Source organism: Poromitra crassiceps, assembly GCF_964638095.1.
Source record: "Poromitra crassiceps genome assembly, chromosome: 28".
Taxonomy (NCBI): Eukaryota; Metazoa; Chordata; class Actinopteri; order Beryciformes; family Melamphaidae; genus Poromitra; species Poromitra crassiceps.
The window spans coordinates 14793148-14808818 of record NC_139651.1 but is presented as its reverse complement, the minus strand read 5'-3'; the positions used below and the strand labels follow the sequence as shown (position 1 = coordinate 14808818).

General features: G+C 43.4%; 1 protein-coding gene across 1 annotated transcript; it reads right to left on the bottom strand.

Moving 5' to 3' along the window:
- Positions 1 to 1776: 1776 nt before the first annotated feature.
- On the bottom strand, positions 1777 to 14811 carry LOC310799530 (apoptosis regulator BAX). Its single transcript, XM_083662126.1, has 6 exons — positions 14555 to 14811; positions 12212 to 12260; positions 10806 to 10967; positions 8225 to 8357; positions 5699 to 5803; positions 1777 to 3519 (listed from the first exon to the last, which is right to left on the bottom strand). Exons 1-6 carry the CDS (start codon positions 14616 to 14618, stop codon positions 3421 to 3423), a joined length of 612 nt encoding a protein of 203 aa, XP_083518252.1. The 5' UTR covers positions 14619 to 14811; the 3' UTR covers positions 1777 to 3420.
- Positions 14812 to 15671: the final 860 nt, after the last annotated feature.

Genomic DNA, 15671 nt, shown 5'->3' with positions numbered 1-15671 from the left:
GCGTGAGTTTCCCCCCAGAAATCCAACAAATTTCATTTCATTAAAAGACTTTAAAAATCATTTCATTGCATAACACCACAAAACGTTTTGAATATTACAATCTAAAAACAATGTATATCAATTCAGTGATATAGTGGTCAGCATGGAATTGTGGCTGCTGGACTTGCTCCAAAGTAAGATAATCTCAATAATAACAATATCAATAATAAATGCACATGTTTGTCTCAATAATAACAATATCAATAATAAATACACGTGTGTAGTACTAGAATTTGGATGCAACTGAAAGGATGATTGGATGATTTGCATGGAGGATGATCGGACAACATCATGGCATTTTCAATCCCTGACTCTCATTGTCTCCGTCACGTTTTTCAAGTTCTTTTTTAATTTTTACTGCTGTGTGTTTCTGCTGCTGTCAACCTGTCCTTAAAAACACTAAAATTCAATGTGTAAGCTACTGTACATGTCTGGGTTAAACCCATCTTTGGAACAGGAGCAACAAACTGTTCTGATAAGAATATTTATTCAACATCCAATTGGCCAACTCAGTGTGTCACAACAGTTTTGGCACACAAACTCAAATGGGAAACAATAATGAGTACTCCGTGTACTCTGTGTCGGCGCTCAGCCAGGGGGTTTCCAACAGGCGGTCCGCGGCCCCCTGGTCGTCCGTGAAGGCATTGCAGGTGGTCCCTGACCATGCATTCAATCATAGTTGACAGTTCCCATGTAATATCCACTCATTTCAGTTTACAAAGCGATTTAGAGTACATGGTGTCTTGGAATTTAACCCTTCATTTATTTACTGTGAAGCACTTTCCAATACTTGTTTGTTAAAAGCACTATCGCTTCAGTATGGGGGGGGGGGGAGTAGCTCTTGGTTCTCATTTGTGTAAGTTTACTCAAGTTCATGATTTAAATGGCATGGAGTCCCTATAGTCAGGCACCCAAAACTTCACCCCTAAATTAACCGGACTGTTACAAAATGTGGTCCAGAAGAAGCATGTTGTATCATAGACCCACTAAATCAGTGGTTCTCAAATGGGGGTCCGTGGCACTTTGCAAAGGGGTCCGCGAAAAGTGTTCAGGAAAATACAAATAAAAACTTCCATTTTTTGAGGGGAAAAGCTTCATAGTTCAACGAAAATATTTTATGCTTTAAATCTAAAATGGTTCATGGATTACATTCTACTCTAACAAACCTATTTAAAAGTGAAGCACATTACCGTGGAAACAATTAAGCTTAGGCCAAAATCACAAATCAGAATGAGGGGGTCCCCGGTATATTTTCTATCTTGTAAGGGGTCCTTGGCTGAAAAACATCTGAGAATCTCTGCACTAAATCAACGGGATTATAATTTTCAGGTGATATTATAACACCCTCTAGTGGTCAAATTGGAGGTCCACAGCTCTTAACTGTGAACAGCTGGTTTGACTTGCAGCAAGAAAGTATAGTGTACAGTTTCCCAAATGTTTTTTTTCTGGGGAGCCACTTTATTTTTATTTTTATAAATGACAAACAAGTCACCCAATTCACAATAGGCCTCATCTATAAATCGTGAAAAGAGCGGATTTGTGCATAAATGAACATTCCTGACCATTTTTACTGCCAGTTCTACATCACCTATGATCTTGAATAGGTAAACCAGCTATTTGGAAGATATACTGTATGTTTGGTGAATCATAACTTTGTTTTATGCACGTTATTGAAAACATGTCATGTCAAATATTTTATAAATGAGATCAAATAAATGCATTTAGGCGGAGTGAACAGGTTGTCTCATGGTTTTTATTTCCTCTTAAAACAATTTACACATTTTAAATAAAAACTGGAAGAAATTCTGCATTTGGTGAGACAAATAACATCTCCTAGATCACGTAAAAAAAACACCATGGTTTACCAGATAAATAGCACAATCTCCTTTTCAAAAATACAAGATCAATTTGGTAGGAAAAATACTTGACAAAAGTTCATAAGGCACTATACAGCACATAAATTACCAGCGGTCCCCACATCACCTCATTAGACCCAAACATCTGACCCATCCTGGAATGAGCAAAAGAAAGACTATTCTTTAAAATTCTCTTTGTCCCTAAACCCGCTTTTCCAGAGACCTTGAACCCTTTCCCTTATTCCAAATGTCTTCTCTGGCCCCTGAATTGTGCAAACTTCAGCTGCAGGATACAGATCATTACAGGTTTGATATCTACATACAGGATGCAGCAGTTTTCTGCACCCGTGTTAAAGAGACTCTGTAGCTGTACAGTATCATAAATCTCCTGTCAACCACGTCTGGTGCCAACATGGAGGTCCATTGGAGAATTGGCTGAATACAGTATGAAATAAATGTCCATATAACTACTAGGTTAGAAAAAAGACAAAAAAAGACTTGTGGCATGGGTGTAGGTCCATTCAATTATGTAGTCAGAGTGAATAGTCTGAGAAGGTTGATTTGTTTGCAAATGTAGGTTACTGTGACACAGTAAAACGGTCTTGTCTTTAGCGCTACTCCAAAACACAGTTGTAGCCTGAGAATAGGCTTTGTTAGCTAGCTGGCTAATTTAGCAAATCAGACCATACCTTTAACATCCAACTGCGAGCCTGATATCAGCACGTAGGTGAGATTCTACTAGACCGGTGGTTCCCAACCTTTTGTGACTCATGGACCACTTGAAAATCTCAAAAATGTCCGCGGCCCACATCCGACCGTAAACAGTACGGAGGCCAAATCCTCAGAGCACTTTTTATTTAACGGTAAAACTAAAAGTAAGGGGCTGTCTGCAATAGGGTAATTAACGAATAATTGATTAGAAATTCTAAAACGGTATCATTCAACAATGGAGAAATGCATTCTCGTAGGTAATAATATATATTTTTTTTTAATCACAAAGGAAAAGATTTGGCACCCCACTTGCAATACCTTCATGGCCCACAGGTTGGGAATGGCTGTACGAGACACTTCAGTTAGTGTGCAATTCACATGTGTTTACAAGGAAGTAGCTCACCTAGTTAGCTAGTAGCTACCAAGCGGACGTTAAACACAAAATCGATATCAGTGTCAAAATATCAGTTCCCAGTCAAAAACCACAGAAATTGACCATATCTATTGAATCATGTTGAGACCAGTTTAGTCACACATTTAGAAATGCTACCAGCTGTTCACAGCCTCACAGGGTGTGCTAGAATTCACAACTCCACAGACGGTGGTCAGTAGTTGTACACAGGAGAACTGGCTCAAATGGCCTTGTTGGTCCTTGGACACCTGAGAGAGAACACAGGAGGCCCCCGTCTAAATACTTGACCTCCAGCGCTGAAGAGTGTGGGTATTAAAATCAAGAAATCACGTTTTATTATAGTTCCAGGCAAAGCTTATCCAAGAGATAGATCTCCAGTTCTGGTGTGGATGTCTGATGGCCTCAGCGTGTCTTCCTGTAGAAAACAATAGCAGCCACCAATACCACTGATGCTACTATGGCTACCGTCCTCCACTGAGAAATACCCTGGATCACTCCCTCCTAGAAAGCAATATGAGAGCAAGATCAAATAAGAAAGGAAGTGCATCATGAGAGAACGTTGAGAGCTTCGGAGTCTACGGATTGGTCTACCATAAAGCCCTAAAGACCAATACTCTAATTTTCAATTAATCTCAGACAGCAAGTGTAGACTGGAGTGGCGGGGTAAATTAGTAGCAGTGAGAGATACAGTATGTTATGGACCAGGGCTGTACAGTGCCACATATGTTCCACGTGCTACGAACAAATCAGTCTGTGCGATGAATGAATTTACCGCAGTAGCACCCGTGCAATACAGTTCTGCGTGCATCGAACGAAAAAGGCGGAACTCTGATCTATCTTGTCAAAATATATATGTATCCTGTCGTTCACCTGCAAAAAGGCAGCGGTTGCAAAGAAATTATAATAATAATGACTCGATAATTACCTTTGTGAGATGAACGTGAAGTATATTATGAACTCGCCGTCACTCAGAGACTAACGTTAGCACAGCGGTAATCTCTCGAGTCAAGACAGATTTTCAATTTGCATGAAAATCTGTCTGCATGGTGGAAGAAAATCGGGTTAATAGCGCTCCAATAATAGCGCGAGCGTTCGGTGAAATTAGCATTCAGGGGCGCGGCGGGCGAGTTCAAGTCCAGTTACGGTTGATCAGGTATTAAAACTAGCTTGCCCCCAGAGGTTGGATTTATTTATTTATTTTACAGATTGATTCCCAGATTGGTGCAGCGGAACAGCGCTCAGTGGTAACAACTGGCCAACACACACTACAGCGCTAAACTTAAACCAACTCTGAGGTGAAGAAAATAACGGGTGATCAGTCTGCTTGACCTCAAAAACCCTGCACCCGCTCAGCATCATAAGCCGCTTTCACACCGGCCTTGAAAGCGGTAAATGTTACGGAATATGTGATCCGCACCTCCGATGTGAAAGTGATGAAAGTGGGGTGGTGGATAATTGTGTTCCGCCAGTGGAGGTAGTCATAGCGCCGTATCACCATCCACTCCGCCTCCACCTGAAAGGTAGGAGCTGCAACACGGAACAGCCTACTATCAGAAGTAAGATAACCAAAGCTTAGAACACGACTCTCTTGAATACTCGATTCTGATTGGTCAATCAACAAGATTCACCGGTCATTATGTCTCGACAACCGACCGCTGCTCTGCCACACCTGGATTAATCAGTTGATAAGAGCCTTTTGTCAGCAGACACTACTAATTAGGCCAACCAGTTGCAGCTGTGGTGTCTTGTGTGCCAATTACGAATGAAACCGCTTTGTCGTTGAAAACGCTATTAAAAAATCTATTTGAATAATTATTTTTGTCAGATTATTGAATGATTTAGTTGTAGGCCGTGTTCTAAGCGGGATAATGTATAGTGAGCCGGTGATTAGTGGGAAATAATGACCTTCAGGTGAATGATTAAGCCCTCCGCTACGCGTCGGGCTCAATCATTCACCTGTCGGTCATTATTTCCCCCGTAATCACCGCCTCCCTATACATTATCCCTTACATATCTGCTGTCTGTCTCGCCTGTTGTGCGTTATGACTCCTCGGTTATAATAATAATCTCTCTCGCAATAGGTGCGCACAGAGAAATCCATCTGCAGCCTGCTGTATGCACAGCTGCAAAATTATCTTCAACTCCCCAGAATATATTCATGCATCCGCACGCAGTATGTCCTCTCGTAATAATGCAGGTGGAATATGAAGATTTTTCAGCAGCCTACCTTGTCTTGGAGAACACTTTAAATGATTACCCGTTTCTGCATTGTCGGCATATTTGGGTGAGCGGTCGACGCTACATGGCGATGTTTTGGTTGGTTTGGTTCGTGACCAGCATCATTTTAATTAGTCAGAGTTTGATTAATTATTATAATGATGAAACTCGGCGCCCATTGTTCACCCTCGTTTCAATCCGGGAGGGGTGGATGGCTGGATGCTACCTGAAAACGCACTCCGAGGCGGAAATATGGCTGGGCTGCTTGGTGTGAAAGCAATTTCTGTGGCAAGGCTGCCGGTGTGGCGGGCCTTCTGAACTGCAATATTGCGCGATCTGTGTGTGAAAGCGGCTATAGACAACGAGGGCTTCTCCCCAGAGTGCAGGAGAGATAGCAGCAATTAGCGGCTAACGGAAACACTGGCCCTGTGGACAGATGATGTGTGGACAGTTGATCACTCACCCAGCCTCCCTGCTGTAAGATCCAAGTGTAGAGTTTCTCTCGGATGAACTGGAGAACCCAGCTGATGATGATCTTGATGTTCTCTAGATGGTTGGTGGTCAGGGCCTTAGAAAGCGAACCAACAAAAACACCAGTCACAACTCCTTCTCTGGGTTTCCCTTATTCAGGTGGTCAAACACTGTCAAACACAAAAATTAAACTGATTTTTAAATACCTCTCATCTGCAATAGATCTGTGTTTTTGCTGACGTGATCAGTTAGCTATCTAGCCAACTCGCTAACAAAAATGGCCATGGGAGAAAAAAAGCTGTAGCTGGCTAGTGAGTCTGCGTCAACCTTAACACATTGAGTGCCACAGCGCTTCAGTAAAATTGTCTGGAGCCTGTGCCAGATTCACTTCCATTCAGTTGAAAACAGCTATAGAATTTTTTCTATTATGGCTATATTAACGGGGCTGGACTTTAATGAAACATTGAACACTCCTGCTTCTTCCAAAGAAGAAATTTTGTTTCTAGACAGTTCCATTATGAAATTACAGCCTCTCAAAAAAGTGCACTTTCAAGGGTTTTCTGTCGTTTTTTTTTACTTTCCAAGATATAGGCCCTTTTATGAATACCTTTTGCACTCTAATTTCGAGCACATTCACTGACTCTGGCTGGTGTTTTCTGATGTGGTGGCGTGTGGTGTGGTTTCTGTGAAGCCTGTGTGCCACACACCCCTCTCCCCCCCCCCCCCCCTCCCCCCTCTCCCCTCTCCACCTCTGAGCTGCGGGCTCCTCCCACACGCACAGAGTTTGTTTTCTCGTTTTTGCCCCGGACAGATCCCAGCGCCCATCAAGAAGGAAATGATGCGCGCTGGCAAACGCGACTGAACGAAAAGGCTTGGCCGTTCGGCTTCGGATGCTGGCTTTCTAGGAAATCGTGTGGAGATAGATAGAAGCATAAGAGCTCAGTTGTGAGCGCGGATGCAGCCGAGCCCACTGTCCGCTGTAGACAGAGCAATATATACGGCTCTGGCAGAAAGCATGCATCGGTTTCCACTTTCTCCGCTGTCTCCTGTACAAAGTAAAGGATCTGAGGTGGGTGGAGCAGCTCCTGTGACGATGTTTAAGGTGGCGCCGTGTGATCCCTTGAAGGGATTCATGCTCACTGGCTAGGTACGACCTTAAACAGCAGAATTATGGAATAATATGAATTATGATTTTAGGACGTCCACAGACGTCCTTGGCACTCCTCGTTACTTTTTTTTAGGACGTCCACAGACGTCCTTGGCACTGAATGTGTTAATGCTATTCCAGTGTCAGATGATTACAGTTGTCTTTCCAATTGAATTTATATGCACATTAATCTGCGGTCGAGAGCTTATGGCTAAAGGGAGGCCTGTGCCGTAAACCATTCACTTTCGCGCGACCCAGATCGGGTACCGACCGGCCCAAAATATCAGCTATTGGGCAGCTTCATTTAAAGCACATTGGCCTTCAAAAAGCTACAATGATTGAGCCCTACGTAACAGGGACTGATCTCTGCTCCTCATAAGAGTCTGTCAGATCAGTTGATGGTGTGTCCAGCTGCTAATGGCTCATTTCCACCACATTTTACTGCCCTGCACAGCTCGTCACCACTCGGCTCTAATCGTTTCGGCTCGATGGACGTTTTGCTTCCACCGCGGATCATCTGCCCCCACCCACCCCCGCCCACAGCTGGTCATCATAGCGACCGCATATCTGTCCTTCGCTTATAGCCGAAGTAGGCTATAACATAACATTACAATTAAATCCATCCACAGAACTTTTAAACTGTTTATGAAATACTGGTGCCTCTAAATGACCTACAGTGTACATGGGCGAATGTGACAATCGACCAGGAGAATGGATATCACTTTGTAGTTAGTCAAACTCACAGGCATGCGCTGCGCTGCGCTGTGCGGGGACGGGAGAGGCGCAACAGAGTGAAGCCTCTACCCCGCGGCCTCTAGGCAAGACCGCGGCTTCACCAAACACCCGCTGCGGCCTAGCGGAGCGCTGCAGCCTCCACTCAGCTACAGAGCTCCCTGAGCGAGCAGCAGACTTTTTTCTCAGACAATTGAACACCCGCCACGATTTTATTTCACCGGAGGCGAAGGCAGCAACACAAAAGACTGATGGAAATATACATAACAGAAGAGAAGGTAAGCCCACTAAACTGGTATGCAGCCGCCAGCATTGCATATGACAGTCAGTAGACAGAGTAAACACGATTCTGCCTGACCAATCAGACGTCAACAATGTTTTCTCGTCACCGTATGAACCCGGGTTCACAGAATAGAACCACGACGAGGCAGGTACTAAAAGTAGCACGACTCGACCCCAATACGACCAGGGCTGGGATAGTTTTTAGTGGTGGAATGAGACCATTTATCGAGTCGAGCGGGATCGCGCTACTACCTGCGGTGGAAATGAGCCATTAGAGTCTGTCAGATCAGTTGATGGTGTGTCCAGCTGCTTAGAGACTGTCAGATCAGTTGATGGTGTGTCCAGCTGCTTACTTACCTTGTAGATGAGTCTGTAGGCCAGATGGAAGAGGGCCACCACTCGACCCCAGTTGATGCCATCGGTGAAGATGTTCCTGGCCACCGTCATGAAGACGTCCTGAGCACAGTTGCCCTGAACCTGGCTGATGAGTCTGACAGGAAGAGATGGACACATATCAAGAGATTGTCACTAGATAATCCTTCTAAAAATCATCATATGACTGAAGAGTTTTTTTTATTTTTATCAATGAGTTGTTGTTTTTATCCATGAGGAACATTCATTCTTTCAAGATTCAAGATCAAGATTCAAGATTTATTAAGTGTCCCAAAAGGGCAATTTGGGTTGCAAAAAGCGTAGTACCAAGTTAGGGCTGTGAATCTTCACTGGCCTCACGATTCGATTCGATTACGATTCAGAGGGCTACGATTCGATTCGATTACGATTATCGATGCATCTTAAATCGATGCATCACTTTTTTCCGCAATACATGATTTATTTTTTCTCACTTTCTTTTTTTCTCACTGTGTGGCTACTTTTAAAATAAAAGTGCATTTGGAATTGCATTGTATTATGATCCATAATTAAAATAAACAACTGCATGTACTTCCATTATATTTTATTTGATTATTTAAAAAAAAAAAAATACGGTAATAATAATAATAATCGATTTTTGACATTTGTGAATCGATACAGAATCGTGCACGTCCGCATCGCGATGCATCTTATAATCGATTATTTTTGACACCCCTATACCAAGTACATACATAAAAACAAATAAGACAAATAAAAACATTATAAGAACAGTCTAGAGCAGCAGTTTAAAGTGCAGCACAACGGTTAAAGTGCAAATATGACAACTGTATCAGCGATCTAAAGTGCACAGTAGAGTTCCCCAATTTCTTTCACCCTCAAAAGATTTGCAGAAACAGCTTAGTTCCGTTTCTTCATAGAAACAAACAAGTTGAATTGAAATGAACACATTGCACTCACATTGGGTTGAAAACAGGAAAGAATGCATATTTTCTTCTTAATCGAAGTTTTCACAACATAAACTGTCTGCGCTTTTTGTTTGAATGTGCGTTTGTTTAAAGTCGCTCGGCGTCCCGGTTGAGTGGAGTTTGCGGGTGTTTAAGCACGGTGATTGGCCCGAAGGTCCAAACACCAGAAACTAGAGGACTTCTCATGAAGCGACACCTATGAATTAACGCAGGAGCTGAATTTGGCGTGTGATGCGCTCTGCTGCACCATGGGAAAAAAGGAAATACAGGAACATAGCGCGGTCGTGGCAGTTGCTTGCCATCCACCGCGGTTGGCTTGTCTATAAGACGGTTTTCATCAGCTGCAACCCCACAGCACTTCCTTTTTCTCAGCTTCTTCTTCAGTGTTTTATGGCAGTTGGCATCTTTAAATGTTGCATTACCGCCACCTCCTGAATTGTATCATATTCACAGTGCTAAGTCTGCTAACTATTTACAGTGTCCACTTTCTCAGCTGTTCAGAGGGAAACACTGACATACCTCTATTTCTATTTGTTTATTTTTGCTATGTAAATGTTTAAATATTAAGATAGGCCTATGCGTGCAATAACGTACTGATAGTGAGCTCAGCTTACTCTGTAACATGTAGCTTTTATTAGCCTCTCAGGCTAGCTCCGGACCAGACAACAACGCTTCCTACTACCCAGCGTGTGCACGTCTTTCCAACAGGGTTGGTTGTTATGACAACTATCAACAACAACTACTAACGCTACTACTAACTGTTACAAAACATAAAGACCGAAATAGGCTACGACGTTGTTACTGTGTCTGTCGGAGACACGGACTAACGTTAACATTTAATATGAACCGAATATCAGCCTGCGCTATGTATACAGGAAGTAAACCGGATATTCAGGTGGGTTGTGATGGTTGTTATTGTTGTCAAGTTAAAACTGCTAATAAGCACGGTATTACAAATATTGCGGTGATTGTGACAGTAAGAAAGTAGTCGGCTGGCAATGTTTTCGGCTGCCCGCTGGCGCTGGCCACAACCGCAAGCAAAGATACCTGGAAGGTTTTGCTTGCTGTTGTGGCCAGCAGGCAAACGTTTCAACTGCTAGCCTTCTCTTTGCTGTAATTCGATGCCAGAGACACCAGCCAGGGAAGGCTATTGCCCACACTCTGGTTAAGGTCTTCTTCAGGTTAATTTGTTTTCATGAACTGTTCATATGCTGGAAATTCTCTAACCTCTCAGGATAACAGACTGCCAAAGCACTGTGCAAAAAACATGCAACCATACTTGTGAGCGCATGTAATTTTTGTTTACAAGCTCTGGTTATCTGGTAATAGACCCTTTTCACGGGGGCCATTTTGTGTCGAAAAGGCAGGGTACACACAGGTGCAAGCAAAACAGTAATGAGGGTTTCCAACTTACTATCATGGAAGTTGGAAATCCTCATTAGTGTTTTGCTTGCACCCTCGACACAAAATGGCCCCCATGAAAAGGGTCTATAGGGCAGTGCAAACTTTAACAAACCAAATAAAATAATGCAATAAAGTAAACTTTTCCACTGTGCCCCAAACCAAAAATAAAACGTATTGTTTTCCGGTATTTGCCGTACTGTTGGAGCTCAGCATTCCTGTTCATCTCGTCGGCGATCTTGAGCAGTTGCACCACCACTTCTTTGATCTGGGGATCCTGGAGTTCATGTGGCCTTCCCCCCAAATCCACAGCAGAGACGCGTCGACCAGGGTCCTCTGCATTTATACGCTCAATCACATACCTGTAGGACAGAAAACAGCGTGCAACAGTTTACTGGAAGAAAACTGTGATACATTACATTCAGATTAGAAGTCCAGGGTAGACAGAGATCAGCCTTTCTTACAGTGTCACCACCACCAGACAAAGATCAGGAAATCAAATTAGGTTCACTTTATCAGCATGTCATTGTCCCCCAATGGGGGGGGGGTTGAAGGGACATATGACCCATTTCCACTGCTGGTATCAGCGCGGCCCCGCCCAGCTCGTCTCGCTTTTTTGTCTCATTCCACCGATCAAAAACGTGGACAGCCCGGGTTGAGTCGGCGTTGAGTCGTGCTAGTTTTGGTCCCTGCTTTGTTGAGGTTCCAGCGCTGTGAACCCGGTACCATACGGTGACGTGAAAACACTGCAGACGACTGATCAGGCAGGTCAGGCAGAATCGTGTTTACTGTATCTACTGACTGTCAATGCTGGATACCAGTTTAGTGGAGCTTACCTTCTCTTCTGTTAATGTTATTTCCATCAGTCTTTTGTGTTGCTGCCTTCGGCTCTGGTGAAATAAAATCGATCTCCTTGCTCAGCTTAACATGACGGTGGTTTTCAATTGTTTTGAGAGAGAAAAAGTCCGCTCCTCGGGAAGCCCTTTGTAGTTGTGCGGTGCGTTGGCTCCGCTAGGCCGGAGGCGGGGGTTTAGTGAAGCCGCGGTCTTGCCTGGTGAGAGGCCGCCGGGGTAGAGGCTTCCCTTCTCCCTGTAGCGCAACTCCCGTCCCTCGCGCAGCGCATGCATGTGAGTTTGAGTAACAACAAAGTGATATCCATTCTCCTGGCCGATTGTCACATTTGCCCATGTACACTATTGTCACATTTGCCCATGTACACTGTAGGTCATTTAGAGGCACCAGTATTTCATAAACAGTTTAAAAGTTCTGTGTATGGATTCAATTTTAATTCGGCTATGGGCGGAGGGCAGATATGCGGTCGCTATGACGACCAGGTGTGGGCGGAGGCGAGTAAACTTGCTATGGAAACAGAGTCTATATCAAGTAGAGATGAGTAAGACCAGGTCGAGTAGAGCTGTACTGTGCTGTTATATGTGGTGGAAATGAGCCAATACAGTTGCCCCATAAAGTACTCAAATTCAGTCAGAGAACAAGAACATAAAACAGGACCTACCATAATAGCAACAGATGTGTATTTTGTGGATTATTTGAACCCAGAACGTCTTCACCCAGAAAAACTGACAATAGTGGTCTTGAGAAGACTTACCCTCTGAGAACCACAGCTCCTTGCTCCAAGATGGGGTCATCAAAGACATCTGGAAATGTGATAGTATATCAATTATTGCCCACAAATCTTACAAAAAATAAAAACAAATAAATAAATGATTTTCTTGTTTTTAACCTGTTTTATTGTGTGTTTTGGGCCGAGTTAAATGTTCTTTGGTCTCTCCTGTTTCTCTGAATTGCAGCAGGTAGGAGCAGTGGAGAGCAGCTCTGGCAGGGGAACACAGCTCTCTGCTTCTGTGACTGGGGGCCACAAGCAAAAACGTAACCCAGTCACAGAAGCAGACAGCTCTGTTTACCTGTCAGAGCTGCCCCGCTGCTCCTACATGGAAGCGTGCTGGATGCAATCTATTGTGGCTAGCCCACTAACTATCGATAAGTACCCCATACAACCCCATGACCAAAAATCTGAACTATCCCTTTAATGAGATAGGGCACTCCACTCATTTTTAGTCATATTTCATTGAAATTACTTTTATTTATTTTAATATTTATCTTGTTTTTGCTTTCAAGGTTTCTCTTATTTTTGCTTTCAAGGTTTCTCTTATTTCCGCTTTCAAAGTTCCTCTTTCACATTGTCAGCTTTTTGTTTTGTTTTTTGTTTTCCAAATTGTCACTTGTCAGCTTTACTGTGATGTCAGCTTTCCTATGACGTCAGGGGCCACTTTGAAAACAGGCATGTCACCCTGTCCTTTAAACCCTAATAAAGTTGACGCCATCACTGTAATAGCACAACACACTGACTCACATTTATATAGTTTTCAGTCACACTTTAGTCTTCAAAAATATAGCCTACGTAGGCTACTCACTCTAATAAATCAAATGATAGTTGAAGTCTGCTGCTCTAAAGTTTAAACCATCGAAACTCGCCAGGACCACTGTTTAAAACATACATGGGCAACATACGGCCCGCGGGCCGTATGCGGCCCGCGGGCGCCCCCTGTGTGGCCCGCGATGGAATTGCAAAAAAAAAAAAAAAAAAAAAAAAAAAAAAATTTTTTTTTTTTTTTTTTTACAGTGCTCCTGAACGCAACATGCAAGATACCCGCTGAATAAGTGTCCAAATGTTCATGTCATTCTGGCCAATACTCTGTTATAGCATTTCAGTCTGGAATATGGAATATCTTTCAATAATATTTATGACTAAAAGGCTAAAAGTAATCCCATGTGTAAGAAATGACTGTTCTACATTGAAGTAGAAATTTAAATAATTAACTTGTTGGTTTTGGATTTATTTAGCTTCAAGAGTGCATTTTTGTTCTTGTGTGACCCTCAACACAGGCTTTGAGAATCCCGGGCCACTTACTGATACTTATGCTTAAATTAACCCACTCATATTCTGGTTTATTTCAAGAAAAACATTTCGGCTAGTGGAAATTCTAATTGGCTGGTAACTTTAAAATCTAGCAGCCATATTGGCAGGTGGTGAAAAAAGTTAATTTCAAGCCCTGCAGGGAGAGCAGGTGGTGACATAGGAGTGAAAAAAGGATCAAATATTGGTGGTTAAGACTGAATAATGGCATCACAATTGTTAATTTAAAATGAGTTATTCCTCTAAACCTGGCTTCAAATGCCCCAAATTTTTCGCGCTGGCGCCGTTCAGCCCTCAGCAAAATCTGGTAGCGAGGACATTTTTTGTGGCCCTCTCTATCATCAAAGTTGCCCATCCATGGGTTACGGCATGACAATATTTGTTCGGCCCCCGGCAACAATCTGGGTTTCTCATGTGGCCCCCCATGAAAAATAGTTGCCCACCCCTGGTTTAAAAGGTTGCATAGCCCCGCCCCAATACACACCGGTCTCTCTTGTATGCAAGTTACTAGCAAACACAAACAGGTAGAACAACACTTTAATAAGACCACCGTGTCTTTAGGATTCACTCTTCAATTCGGCATACACCCAAACATACGCCAACTAGCAAATGTCAACTTTTACAATTGGTTCGCCTGTCGTGTCCCCGAACTAACCCACCAAACCATACGCTAAGTAGCTAGCTTAGCAATACGTTGTAAAAGGGGAGATTGTGATGACATGACATTGAGGGCTACTTTATGAATTGTCTGTATGGCGAATTTACTAGAAGGCTCTACCAAATTTGGGTAGGTCTTTTGTCATGTCCCAACTGGTATGTAGGCCTACATTTGCCAACAAGAAAAACAAAGTGTAGACGGTTTTTTAAATGGACGCTGGCGTACTTGCTCCCTCCATACAGAGGAAGGAAGGAGCGTATCGGGGGCGAGTCGGCGCAGCTTTGTCTGGTCTAAATTATAGTTCATTCAGTGACAGACAAGCATAAAGAAAGAAGCTAGTTGACACGGTCTGTTACCTTCTCCTCCCACGGCGCCCTGCTCTTCTCCCGCTGCTTCCTCCGCTTCCCGACCGTCAGCCATAGCTCCACACAAACTTTCAGTCCGGGTCGAGGAGCAGCTCTAAGGCGAAGAAAGACCAAACTAAGTTTTTGACGATGGGAGCATGTAGCCTAATAGCTCAGCCGGTTAAACCAGGCGTTAAATAAAGTGTCAAAATATGAGACAACAGTCTTGTTGTTCGAATGGCCCCGTCCGGAGAAAAGATTTTGCCTCCTCCTGCTGAGCTGAAGAACGAGGAAGTGACACGGAAGCGCGCGCGCAGACGGACTTCTCCCCAGGTGCAGCCAAAGGGCGCACCCACGCCAGAGTACGGTAATCTAAGCACACCTCGATTCAGATTCAGAATCAGAATCAGAATAACTTGATTGATCCCCGAGGGGAAATTGAGTCATGCTGCAGTTGCTCACACGCAGGCCTGAAAAGATATAAACATCACACATAGGCATAAGAATGTACCATAAACAATACAATAGAAGTTAGTACAGTGCATTCGTACAGTGTCACAAGGATATTTGCCTTCTCCAACAATCATTCTCAGAACTGGAGTTGGTCCCCGGGCGCTGCACAGTGGCTGCCCACTGCTCCTAGTTCTAGGAAGGTTCCTAGTAGAGGATGGGTCAAATGCAGAGGATGAATTTCCCCAAGGGGATAAATAAAGGATAACTTAACTTAACTTAACTTAACTTAAGTGAAATATCTGAGGTAATAATAATAATAATTGACCCACATTACTACTGGACTAATGCAGCATAAGGGCCGCACTGAGCTACTTTTCCCATTCGCCTAATTTCCGAGTGACCCTGAATGCGTCGCCGCCTGGCCAGCGCGGCTCGCGCAACCTGAAGACCATAAACACAGTCACAGAGGCGCGCGTCACAGACAGAGCAGAATGCGGGAAGATGCGGGACGAGTTGTGTAAACTACAGTGTTGGGCAAGTTACTTTAAAAATGTAATATACTACATATTACTAGTTACTTTCATTAGAAAGTAATAAGTTACTTTACAATATTACTTTCTGTGTAAAGTAACTCGTTACTTATTACACTACTTTTGCATTACTTTTACCAAAACAA

Excerpts from the sequence above, each read along its gene's own strand:
- LOC310799530 (XM_083662126.1), bottom strand. The coding sequence starts at position 14,618 with ATGGCTGACGGTCGGGAAGCGGAGGAAGCAGCGGGAGAAGAGCAGGGC. Across the intron at positions 8,358-10,805 it reads AGGAATGCTGAGCTCCAACA|ACTCATCAGCCAGGTTCAGG; the intron begins GTACGGCAAATA and ends TCTTCCTGTCAG. Across the intron at positions 3,520-5,698 it reads TCTTACAGCAGGGAGGCTGG|GAGGGAGTGATCCAGGGTAT; the intron begins GTGAGTGATCAA and ends ATTGCTTTCTAG.